Source organism: Thermobia domestica, chromosome 10 (assembly GCF_964235325.1).
Source record: "Thermobia domestica chromosome 10, izTheDome1.hap1.1, whole genome shotgun sequence".
Taxonomy (NCBI): Eukaryota; Metazoa; Arthropoda; class Insecta; order Zygentoma; family Lepismatidae; genus Thermobia; species Thermobia domestica.
The window spans coordinates 173,985,971-173,999,763 of record NC_137463.1 but is presented as its reverse complement, the minus strand read 5'-3'; the positions used below and the strand labels follow the sequence as shown (position 1 = coordinate 173,999,763).

Sequence of the window (13,793 nt, the reverse complement as noted above, 5' to 3'; positions counted from 1 at the left end):
CATGTCGACGTATATCTATAAAACACAAAGTTATATTTTCTAATTTCAACTACATCATGCGCCATTATAACTACAGTACATTAGGACAACTATTTCAGATTAAAAATTGTACATGATTCAAAAATAACGAATAAAAAGAACATACATGATTACAAGAAGTTGGAAATTGTAATGTTTAGTAATAAGTTAATATTAAAGCCAAAAAGAAGTAAATAGCATGATTTTTTTTTGCAGTAAAATACGGTAATAATCCCCTTTTGAAAGAAGTTCTAAAATATTTCGTGAATTCCCATGCTGTACGCCCGTGGACTTGATTTTCAAATTTAAATTACTATACAACAAAACAAATATTCATAATAAAACTTAGTGATATAGGTGAAAGGAACTTAGGTTTGCAGCTAAGGTATGAAACTTTAATTGGGATTAAGTCAGAAGAAGAAAACTGAAAAATGTCGAAAAATTGGCTATAATGAAAATACTATTGTTAGAGGTTTATTGCTTACATTTGCTGGTATCACTCTCAGAAACTAAAATTACGTATGGTGCAGCCAATTTCCCTGATGAGAGCAGAATAGTAGGAGGAGATAATGCAAACTTTGAAAATTATAAGTTTGTTGTACATGTATGGATAATGGAAAGTAAATATGATCCTTGCCATTGTGCGGGTTCTATTATTCACCCACGATGGGTATTAAGCGCTGCTCATTGTCTTTTTAAGGAAGACGGAGGACGAAGGCGCAGTGATGAAATTATACTTATTCATGCAGGAACAGCCACATTAAACAAACCTCGAAAACAAGATTCAGTTCTAAAAAGCAGAATAGAGAAATCGTTTATTCACCCAAATTATCATCTAGCAACGAACATCAATGATATCGCTCTATTGAAATTGGCTAAAACTCTTTTGAACCCCAATACATCTATAGCTACCCTTGCTTGCAAAGAGTTCTTGAAATCGTATGATCAAAATAAACATTGTAAAGCAATCGGATGGGGGTATACTGAACAGGATGGAAAGTTTTCCAAACACCTGCAAGAAGTAAGTGTTCCTTTAGTTGATGTCGATGAATGCGAACTGAAACTAAATGAAGGAGACGACGAGGTAGTTTTGTTTAAAGACGGTACAATATGCGCTGGCTATCCTGAGGGAGGAAAAGATACCTGCCAGGGCGATTCTGGTGGTCCTCTTGTTTGTGCTGGTGTAGTGACGGGAATTATTTCTGCCGGTATAGGTTGTGCACGTCCATTGAAGCCCGGTATATATATGAACATTGGTTATTATTATAACTGGATGAACGAAACGATGGGGAAGGATAGATTGAAGCTGTGCGTAAAAGATTATAGATTAACAGCATCATCTTGTAAACCATCTCTATTAGTTTACGTCATAACAATCTACATTATGTATTTATTTTAATTTCTTTTTATGTATTTCCGTATCAAAACGAAATAAAAGCATTTTTCTACTGTTTCCTAACATATCAAATAATTCGAACAATCTAGGTAATATTAGTTCATTGAACTTCCGGGCTTGTGTATAGCCCGCTCCCCCCAGTTTTTTGTCAGCGGAACTGGATGAGTCGCTACTACTACTTATATCGAGAACATAACACAACCAACCCTTGTGGGCCTTCTAACCCGTCTCTACTTCTAGTACTACTACTACTATTGCTACTACCACTACTACTGTTACTACTGCTACTACTACTACTACTACTGGTAAGAGTTTCCTATAGGTATTTCATTCAAGTGAATCGCTCAATGAACCGATTCATAAAGAACTGGTTCATCGAACGATTCAATTGAATGAAATGCCTATAGGAAACTCTTGCCCTACTACCACTTATACTAAAGCTTACTTACCACAAGATTTACATCTTAAATTTTTATAACATGCGATTCCGATTTCTTATGAACTAATATGAATCGTTAGAATCACTATGATTCGTTAAAAATCACTGGGGGGAGCGGGCTATACTCAATTCAACTTCCGTAACGATATTTGCTATATACACGGATCGGAACAACGGAAATAATGTAAGACGTGATTATCACTACAGTGCCGATTACCGCAGACTAGAACACAAATCGATGTACAGATTTATTGTACAGATTTATACATAAATTTAGTGGATATATACTTCTGTTTCAGTAAATCGACTCTCTCGTACCTTAAACAATCATTTTCGGTTTGTAGACTTCGTGCAAATTCACTTTAGAATGGCTTCAGTGTATATATGTATGTATGTATGTATGTATGTATGTATTATTATTATTATTATTATTATTATTATTATTATTATTATTATTATTATTATTATTATTATTATTATTATTATTATTATTAATGAGGTGTTTTTTATTTTAGAAACACTTTTAGATATTATTAGGAAGAGGAAGAGAAACTGGTTGGGGCATTGCCTAAGAAGAGATTGTATCATGAGGACGTCCTAGAGGGTATGGTGGCGGGAAAGAGAGGGAGGGGGCGAAGGAGATTACAATTAATGGATGATATAAAAACAGAAAGATCGTACGCGAAGACGAAGTAGTTAGCGGAGGACCGTGGAGCATGGAAGCTTCTCAGCTGCGCCAAGTGACCTGCCAATAAAGGCAGAATACCTATGATGATGATGGTGATGATTTTATTTTAGATGAAAACCACGTTTCATGGTTTTCAGCTTCTTTTTTTTTTAATTCCCAATATTTTCTATTTTTCAAATTATCGATCTCTCCTTACTATTCCCTTTCCTTCTATCTTCCCTTCTATGATGGTATGAAGAAGACAATTTCTTCGCAAAGTATGTCCAATTCAATTATCCTCTTACGGTGAATGCTGGCTAAAAGTGTCCTCTTCTCTCCTATCGATTTTAAAACATCTTCCTTTGTTACTTTCTCTGTCATTTTATTCTCTTCATCTTCCTCCAACACCACATTACAAGCTCTCTAAATATTTCTTCTCTAACTTTTGCAATGTCCAAGTCTCCGAACCATACAATCCAATACTCTATATATAGCATTTGACCAACTTCTTCCTTAGTCCAATATTAAGTCAGGTATTTCTTCAATGCTTCTTTAGCTATGGTAATTCTTGACCTGATCTTTTTGGTGCAGTAAGCGTCTCTTGTCAAAGTACTTCCCAGATACTTGAATTTATCGACCTCTTCAAGTTCTATTTGTTCTACTCTGACCCGTAAGGGCGCGTTTCCACAAGATATTCTCATAATTTTAGATTTTTCGATGTTGATTTCCATTCCATACAGTTTCCCAGTGTCAGCTACTCGTATTTTATCAATCATCTTTTGTGGTTCCTTTTCGATTCCAGTTATAATAACCAGATCATCTGCCTACCTGGTGTTGTTAATGATCTGCCCTCCAATCTTGAAATCTCCATTTCCCATTAATGCTTACTTCATTAAACATTCACTGTAAATGTTGAATAATTCTTGCGACATACTATATCCTTGCCTGACTCCCAGTGATTTATCTACACCCCCTAACACCCCCCCCCCTAAAATTTTCGGACACTCTCCGGAAATAAATTTTTTACACCTCCCAACTACTGGGTGCAATATTAAAAAGATTCATTCTCGTTCTGCCTAAAGGCCCTCCAGGACTTTGTAGAAAAAATTTTTAATGATCTTATCTTTAGGCAGAATGGAAATCCCCATTCTGCCTAATCTTTGGAGACAGGGGATTTTATACCAAGAGAACATTTTTAGAGAAATGCAGCACCATGACTCCCGAAGAAAATTTTCTAGGAGGAAGGGCTCAAATATCTGGTTGCTATATTACGTTTGGTATTTTTTATTTGTATTAAGAAAATTTCCTCTTCGGGCGACCATGCGCAGCACCGAAAAGCTTGACTCCTAGCATGTTTGTATGCAGATCGGAACTCATGTATAAAATGGCTGTAGTAACGAGGACGGGAACTAAATCCAAGCGGTCAAAACGCAAGGAAAATTCTGACGAGGACAAAATCCAAGGTTCAAAATCACAGGAGTATATATTGGTTATACCAGTGCATACCCTATATGATTATTTTTTCCCTTGAATTGTCATATATTCTAAAATGTTATCTGTAAGATTTCAACTGAAATAACTTTTTCTTTCTTTTAAAATGCTGAAAACCCAATAAAATGTAAAAATGTCATAACAAAAGGGCACTTTCAAGCATACCTATATGAAACGTTCTGGGTATTCCTATTTATTATCACATTTAAAACACGTTTAGCATACTACAGTAAGACCATTCGTTACGAAAAGTAACTGTGATGCTGTTTGATTTTAAAATGTTCTTGTGTGGTAGCATATAGCAGTCTTTCGTTTTGAGTAATGTATAAATATTTATTTTAATGCTGAAGTACTGATCAAGATTTTTTAAAACAAAGGTCCAAATGTGAAATATACACTTACTATAACAGTCTTACGTCTTTTATTGGGTTTCCATAATTTTTTAAAATGTTATTTCCATAAAGTGAAGAATTTCAGATAACATTTTAGATGCATAACAGTTGAAGAAAAAATAACGCAGGCCGTCGGTTTTAAACTTTCGAAAAGTTACAGAAACAAAACTCACTGATTCTGACTAATTTTAGGTTCCTGAATATGAATATGATATCCATTTTACTACATTAGCTCGCATTTTTGTGTAACGCATAGTTGTCAGATTTACCATAATAGGGAAAATGGGCTATCATGAAGTGTACCGGCCAATGAGCTGTTTGCGTGTCGAAAGGGAATCAACTTCATTTCGACAGTTGGTCAAGAACGACATTGTTTTATAAATTCTTAAAATTAATTTATTGAATCTAACCAGTTAAAAAACTATATATTCTGTTTGTGTATTAGCACTAAAAAGTCTATATATTCTGTTAGTGTAGGCCTATTAGCATTTACATACACAGAGTAATTTATTAAGTCTAATGATTAGAGCTGCAAATAACACCATCTGCTTCACTTTTTTCTTTTATGAAAGTTGGGTCCTCTCTCTTCACCGACCAGCAATAGCCCCCATCATTGCAGGGTCGCAACGTCCTTGATATCGAGTTTCCATCGTTCTTATATCCTGATGAAACCGTCCTCCCATTTCGTCGCTTACATCTGCAAGATTTTCTGGAAAGAAGTTGAGGTGGGAATGCAGAAAGTGTATTTTCAAAGACATGCGACATCCCAGAGATTCATATGCAACCAGAAGTTGCTGCACCAGAACCTCGTAATTTTGAGCTTTAGTTTTGCCCAAAAAACCTTTTACAACTTGAACAAAAGCACGCCAGGCATTTAACTCTTTGTCGTTTAAACTCTGTTCAAACAATTCGTCATGGATGAGTTTGCGAATAGCAGGTCCTCTGAAAACTCCTTCTTTTAATTTACCATTATCTAGTTTTGGAAAACACTAGGATCTAAGATACATAAATCCTTTACCTTCTTTGTCCATAGCTTTTACGAAATTCTTCATGAGTCCCAACTTAATATGAAGAGGTGGAAGCAGCACCTTGGCTGAATCGATCAGAGGCTCATACTTGACACTGTTGGTATCGGGCTTAAATGTCTCTGTGGGAGGCCACTCTTTTTGTGAAAAATGTTTTTCTGTGGCTCTTGAGTTCCAAAGACACAAAAAGAAACAACAGTACTTTGTAAATCCACTTTGCAGACCAAGTAATATTGCAATAACTTTCAAATCTCCGCAAATTTGCCAACCATAACCTTTGTAGTTAATACGATTTAAAATGAGTGCGAGATTCTCATAAGTCTCTTTCATTGAAACAGAGTGTGCCACAGGAATAGACGGCAGCTTATTTCCATTATGAAGTAAAACTGCTCTTAGACTGTACTTAGACGAATCTATGAAAATATGCCAATCGGATGGATCATGTTGAATTTCTAATTTATTCATCAGACCATTGATTTCTGTGCATACGCAAAGGGAACCTTCCATTCTGTAGTATTCTGAAAAGGGCTCGTTCCTTTTTCCTGTAGTGAATGTAAGTAGTTCCAGGAGCCAGTAAATTCCACTCTTTGAGTCTAGCACCGAAAAGTTGAGCTTTCTCTTTCGAAAGTTGTAACTCTCTCACTAAATCATTCATGTTGTAGGATGAAGTGAGGCTCATCTTTTACGTGGAAGGAACTGTCTCTCGGATCTTTATCTGCAGATGTTGAGTTGGTGTCCTCATCACTTCCTGTAGGCGCTGTAATATCGATAGTTTCCCAATCTTTCGGAGGAGTAGGTACAGGTAAATTTTCTCCATGGGGCACTGGTCTGATCGCGGATTGCAAGTTTGGATATTCGATGCCACGTTGTTTCTTCTTGTTACTTCCTGCTGTATTCGTCATACAGAAATAGCAATCATCATAATGATTCTGAGGTTCTCTCCATATCATCGGAACAGCAACAGGCATCCTTCGTTTCGTTCCTTTGAGCCAGGCAGTCAGAGTCGCATAACACGTCAAACAACACACATGACACAACACATGAAACAACAACAAACAACACACAGTTTTTATCTTGATCACCGATCTTGCAGCCGAAATAAAAGTAATATGTGTTCCTAATGTTATCATTTATCGATCTAGTCTGTGACTTAACCATAAATGCGCCATAGATATAAAATCTGTCCGGTGAGTTTTTACATCCTCTGCGGGAAGAACTTGACATTTTGCACAGGAAAGCGAAACTTAGGGCAACAGCACAACCACTTATTCCATAAAATCACTAAAAGATACTGAAAACACAGGCAAACAGTTCTAAAAATACGGTAAAATAAAACTGAAGTCAGTGACATAAAAATTCCAAGTCAATTCTCCCGTCAAAATACTTATACACTTGAGAGATTACTTACTGCAACGCATAAGAGCAAGACTGAGGCACGCAATAACGGCGCAGTCGGCACTTTTTTTCGCCCGCGTCATCGTGCCGCTCATTGTTGCAACATAGACCCTATTATTAAAACCGGTTTTAGTGGTCTAAAAACAAAGGAGGGGGAGGAACACAAGTGTCAAGCATTTCAATCATCCCCGTCCTCCCAGTATTCATTGTTATATATATATATATATATATATATATATATATATATATATATATATATATATATATATATATATATATATATATATATATATTAGATAGATAGATAGATATGTCAACAACAAGAGGGGTCTTATCTGTCCCCAACTGAGTGAAATCTAATTTATTTCTTACACAAATTGCATTGTCAGACCGGTTACTTCGATGACAACTGAAGCCGTCCCTATAAAATGGCAAAATTGGCAACAATGCATAACGCCAAAATACGAGCTAACGTAGTAAAACGGCTATCGATTTCGAGTTCGGCATCCTGAAATTAGTCAGTATCAGAGGTTTTCCTTTCTGTAACTAAACTGACGTCGGCCAATTTAATCATGGTTTTACTAATCTGCGTCTATGATTCTGTCCTTTGAATTTAGTCTGTATTGTTTGAATTCTCCTTGGGGGTTTGTCCTCTTGAATTTTGTCCTGCATTCGTAATAATCTGTTCGGTAATTCTAACAGAGGCTGTAAGAACAATAACTATTTCTTCAAGTTGCATCATAAATTTTAGATGTTATTCTTCTTGTTCTTCTCGGAAAAATGACGAGGATACAGTAGTTTATCAGCAGTGTTATTCTCATCTACTTTGGTAAAGATGAATGTGATTTTTTTAAATAACGGCGGGCAAATGAAAAATTGATTGACTCAGTAGCAAGAAAGCCGTTTGACATTGTAACCAGTGTTGCCACAGTCCTAGCCCTGGAGTGGGCTGAAAAATAGTACCAAATTGAAACAAAAAGGGCTGAATTCATTTCTTTATACCAATTGTAACTCATGGCTCTAAAAGAGTAGAGTTCTAGAACACTCTTCCCCTCTTCAATGAGTCTAAATAAAGAAAGTGCTCTTTTAAAAAATTACTTTAATATAAACATCCAAATAGGAAGATCCCGAACAACCATGGAAGTATATCAAGCTTTTCTCCTACGTAGGAAGTATAAGAGGCCGCAAATTAAAAGGGAAAACAGTTATCATCTTCGGTATGTATTGTAAGGAAACCAAATGCGCCTCTCTTTCAAAGTGACCAATAAACCTAAAGGGTATTATGGTTATATATGAAAAAAAATACATAAAACGAGGAACAAATCAATCGACAATAACGCACGACAATAATCAATCAATCGACGCCACGACAATAACGCACAAAACAGGACCATTTTGTGAGTGTTGTGTTAAATTTGTTTCTAAGTGTGTGACCGAAATGTGACCGAAATGCCGCCCAAACTAAGCCGGTTTTGGGAAGGCTATATTGCGGCTCTTCATGACGCCCACTTTAGTGTTTCTGTCAGTAGAAAACAGTGCAAGAAGAATGGTTGCAATATCAGTTTAAGTGGAATAAAAATGTTATTAAAAAGTACAAGGGCAACGAAGCTCCACCATTTGGATCACCAACGAAGTTGCTTAGAAAGCGGGAACGCACCAAGGCCACCTACACCATGCAGAGGAAACTTCGCAAAATGGCAATGCAAGAAAATCCGCCAACACAAAGGTGTATGGCTAATCGTCTTGACGTGTCTTTGGGAACTGTGACTCGGACGTTACACCACCAACTCAAGCTGGAAAAGCTCATAAAAGCTCGCGGCCATCTTCTCACGGATGCCCACCAACAAGAACGAAAGTGTAACACCCGGAAGCTGTACGAACGGCATCTGGCAAAATAAAGGTGGATGTACGTCGTAACGCTCGATAAAGCATGGATTTACCTTTCCGACTGCGGCAGACCGAGAGCCATCATGTACCGAGAGAAAGGCGCCAAGAACTTCAGAAGGTGGGTCCGTGTCTGTAAAGAATGGTTCCCAAAAGGGTTCATGGTCGTTATTGGCTACTGTTACCGAGGTAAACTGAAGATTCGTAGGGTGGCGAAGAACTGCAAAATAAATTCGCAGTATTTTCAGGAGCAGATCATGCGGCCGATTTACGAGCGTGAGATTCCAACAATGTACGAAAATGACGCCAATCTGGTACGCATTCACATGGACAAGGCCTGATCACATACCCCACGATCGTCCTTCGCATTCTACTGTACAGGGAGATGAAGGAGGCAAGTGGTATACAGGTGATACCTTCCAATGAGGTACCTGTTAAATCCCTAGATGCAAGTCCTTGGATTTGGATTGCTGAAGCGGGCTTTGGGAAAACGGCGTGTGACAACTATGGAAGGACTTTGGAAAGGGAATGGGACAAGATTTCCCTCCAAGTTGTTCAGAGAAGCCTATTACAGTGGAAATTACGCTGTCGGGATATTGTTAGGAACCAAGGGAAACATATCAAGCACTTACGGACCTGGCGCCATGGATTCTTCTAAAGTTTTAGGTAAGTCGAAATTGGCCAAATGTAGACTGAACAACCTCTGTAAGCTTGATTCGGTATAATATCAAATTATTTCACATCAAAATTTTATTCACTTTTTTAGTAGTTCATCTCTAACATGCTAAGAATCGCAGTACGTAAAAGGTGCCACAGTTCATATCTTCAAGACATGTTTGGTCATATATTAAGTAAACAATGCAAGGAAATGCATAAGGCGACTGTTAAGAAAGAATGTTAGTGTTCTACATCACAACTCCTTTTTCGGCATCACGTTATTAGCTTATTTGTTTTATATACATAATTCTGTACTATATGCAATAGTACCGTATATACCGGTACTTCTATTTTTATATTTATATTTGAAATACTTGTATGTTTTTGTAGTTTCAATCAAAGCAAAATGTCAGATAATCGATGATAAGGGCCGTCTTATGCACCCTTTTGCAATGTTTGCATAATATATGGCCAAACATGTCTTGAGGATGTGAATTATAGCACCTTTTACGTACTACGGGCAGTGGCGGTTTTAGCGAGTAGGCACGGGCCTACCCCAAAATTTTGAAAAATATATAAACACTAAAAGATACACTAAAGAGTAAATATATTTTCCACTTTTTATATTAATGGTAAATAATTATTTAATAAACAGCATCAACCACTACTGTAAAAGTAATTTCCTATTGTCATTAATCAATCAAAGGTCATATGTATCCATACGCGAGAGAACGGGCCTATTCAAAATTAAAATCCAAAGGCCGCCTCTGACTGCGAGCCTTAGCATGTTGAAGATGAACTACTGGAAACTGAATAAAATTTTGTTGTGAAATGACTTGATATTAGACCAAAGTAAGTTTATTTTATCTTCGTTTCAGCTACAATGTCAAACGGCTTTCTTGCAACTGTCAATGAATTTTCCAGTTCGCTGTAGGTAACATTTTTTTAAAATCACATTCATTTTTAACGAAATAGATGTGAATAACACTGTTAATAACAGAACATAAAGAAATAGTTATTCTTCTTACAGAATCTCTTACAATTATGAAGAAAAATTCTCTTGAAGAAATCCCTCCCTGGACAGAATTCCTCCTCTCGGAAGATTAGGCAGAACAGGAATTCCCGTTCTGCCTAAAGATCATTTAGAATATTTTGTACAGAGTCCTGGAGGGCCTTTAGGCAGAACGGGAAGACATCATTAAAAATCTTGTTATTTTGGTTTTTAAAAGATTTTGAATTCTTGTTTTTAAGTGCCAATAGAATAAAACAACTTTCTTTCGAGAAGATAAATTTTCAAGCAAAGCACGCAACGGAAGATTGAATGGAAATCAACCTTTACACGCCTTTGATCGTCAGAACAACGTTTGATAAATCGATTCCTGCGATTTCATCTCGACATCACACCAAGCATGAGAAAGTTGAAAGTTGGCGCTAATTGGCTCTGGCTGAGGAAGGAAATCCAATGCAATCGTTTGTTGCATTACGAATTTCAAAATTTTGAAAAAAAAAGCTAATTAAAAAGACGATAATAGTATACGACCTTAATGCAAGACTACACCCCACAGATTTTTTGAACACCCCCGTAAGTTCAAAATTCTGGATAAATCACTGCTGACTCCTCTTCCAATCTCCATGCTAATGGTTTCTCCTTCATTCAAGCAGAACTTCACTCATTATTATACGCTATGTACAAGGGTAAATCAAAAAGTAAGGTGAAATTGCCTGTCAAACCCATAGTATTGTGTGTAGCTAATTAATTCATTTCATAAAATGTTGTACAAGCCGTCACACTTCTATTACCAGATTACCTGTAACATGGAAAAGAATTAATTAGCTACACACAATACTATGGGTTTTGCAGGCAATTTCACCTTACTTTTTGATTTATCCTTGTACATATTGGAATCAGTCGTTGGTCTCCCTAGTTCACCCCGTTTCTTTAAGTATTTTGAGAAGTTTGGTTCCATTGACTCAATCGAAAGCTTTTAGTCAGTCGATGAAGCACAAACACAACTCTTCCTTTTCATTAAGAATTCGCTCTGATACAATTCTCATCAGCCCAATAGTATCACTGGTGCCTTCTCATTTCCGGAATCCGAATTGATTTTCCTACATCTCCTCTATCTTACTTTCCAACCACCTGTTCAGTAGGCGCACAATAATCTTTCCAGTCTTGGAAATAAGATTAATGTTTGTGTGATTGTTGCACTTTTTTGCTTACTTTTTTCTTGGGTAATATAACCATTGTAACATTAAGAAAATCCTTTGGTTACTCTCTACTCAATTAGATCTTGTTAATAAATGAACGTAGTATTTTCATTGCATTGTCTCATCATCCCTTGAGAAAATCTGCTGATATGTCGTCGTCTCCAGTGGCCATCTCCTTCACATGTCTCATGGTTTGTACCACTTCACTTTTCAATATACAGCATCCTTTTTCTTCATCATCTACCTCTTCCTCTGCTTCGATCGCAATATCTTTGGGATGGTTCTTCTGGTCATAATGATCTTTTATGCATTTCTATAAATCTAAGGATTCTTTGATGGTTAGGAACTAGATGACCTTTGATCTTCGATTCCAAACGCGAATATACTTTTGTTAACTATCCCTTCTACTGCTTGTGTTCTCTGATACACCATATCGATATAAGTACACGATAGGAACTATTGTATATACAAAAGACACTTACCAACTTGTGGCGAATATGGGTATACACATAAACGTGGATAGCGCAAACACTGTGTATAGTATAGAACTTTTAAAGTGAACCTAATATAAAACCAATTCTGAGAATTTTTCTCTTCGCCAGCAAACGAATATGTGTATTTGTGTGTGTGATTCCTTGGAATCTGGACCCTCTCGATTCCCCAAATAAGGTGCTGAAATGTAATGTAGAAAGAGAACTTCGTTTCTAAGCATTCCTGCCTATAGCCTGTCATATTTATTTTTAGCTCTGACATCAACGGGTTACATTGCGAGCCCCTCTGCTTGGTAGAAGCACGGGGAGCCGGAGAGAAAAAGCGAGTTAGTCCGACACAAACCTTAAAATGATAGTAACAGTAGTATGGGCCTGACTTGATCGCGTTTTGGACTTTGACCCCGACTTTTGTGACGTCATAGGTCAAAGGTCAATGACCTTGTCCCGAGGTCAATGACCTAGGGGTACATAGGATCACCCCCTCTAAATTTTGGCAGGGGTACCATGGCCCACCCCCTAAATTTTGGCAGGGGTACCTAGGACCACCCCGTTAAATTTTGGAAATTGCCAAATCTAAAAATTTAGTATGGTAGCTTAGGACCATAGTATGTACCTATATTAGTATTGGGGATCTATGTCGTTCCCTTTCATGGATAAAAAATTGCCAAAAATTCAAATTTCGGAAGTTTTTGACCTAATTTATCCCCTTTGATGAGGTGTTATTACCTTAGATAGTTATATGGACGTACACAGGGGTCCATTCCTTTTCATAAGATATGAGTATATTTGTGCACCCCTTTAAAAATTTGGGAGGGGTACCTTGGCCCACCCCTGCAATTTTGGAAATTGCCCAATTTAAACATTTGGTATTATAGTACTGGACCCTAACATGTATTATGATAAATTTGGGTGGTCCACCTCGTTCCCTTTTAGGGGTACAAAATTGCCAAAATATAAACGTAAGCAATACGTTGTACCACGCGTTTCGGTTTTGACCTAATTTATTCCCTTGGATGCGGTCCTATTACCTTATAAGGTTATATGGTCAGGTATAGGGGTCCATTTCCTATTATAAGACATGGGTATATGGATGCACCCCTTTAAATTTTTGGGAGGGGTACTTTGGCCTACCCCCCTTAAATTTTGGAAATTGCCCAATTTAAACATTTGGTATTATAGTATAGAACTTTAATATAGATCACTATAAATTTAGGTGGTCCACCTCGTTTCCTTTCATGCTTACAAAATTGCCAAATTTTAGTACAACCTATGCTTGGTTTTAGCCCAATTTACCCCCTTGGATGAGATCCTATTACCTTATATGGTTATACGATCATGTATAGGGTTCCATTCCATATCATAAACCATAGGTACCTTGATGCACCCCTTTAAATTTATGAGAGGGGTACCATGGCCAACCCCTTAAATTTTAGAAATTTTCCAATTTAAGCATTCGCTATCATAGTACATGACCTCGACATGTATCATGATAAATTTAAGTGGTCCACCTTATTCCCTTTCATGGGTAAAAAATTGCCAAAATATAAACATAAACAAAATGTTGTACCACGTGTTTGGTTTTTGGCTCAACTTATTCGTTTTGACGCGGTCTTATTACCGTATATGGTTATATGGTCATGTATATAGGTTCATTTCCTATCATAAGACGTGGGTACATTGATGCATCCTTTAAAAATTGGGAGGAGGTATCTTGGCTCATCCACTCAGTT

At 37.0% G+C, this 13,793-nt stretch overlaps 1 protein-coding gene across 1 annotated transcript; it reads left to right on the top strand.

Annotated features, from left to right (window-relative positions):
* The first annotated feature begins 436 nt into the window (after positions 1-436).
* LOC145662847 (trypsin-like) lies at positions 437-1,471 on the top strand. Its single transcript, XM_081728766.1, has one exon. The coding sequence runs from the start codon at positions 470-472 to the stop codon at positions 1,415-1,417; it is 948 nt and encodes a 315-aa protein (XP_081584892.1). The 5' UTR covers positions 437-469; the 3' UTR covers positions 1,418-1,471.
* The last annotated feature ends 12,322 nt before the right edge of the window (positions 1,472-13,793 follow it).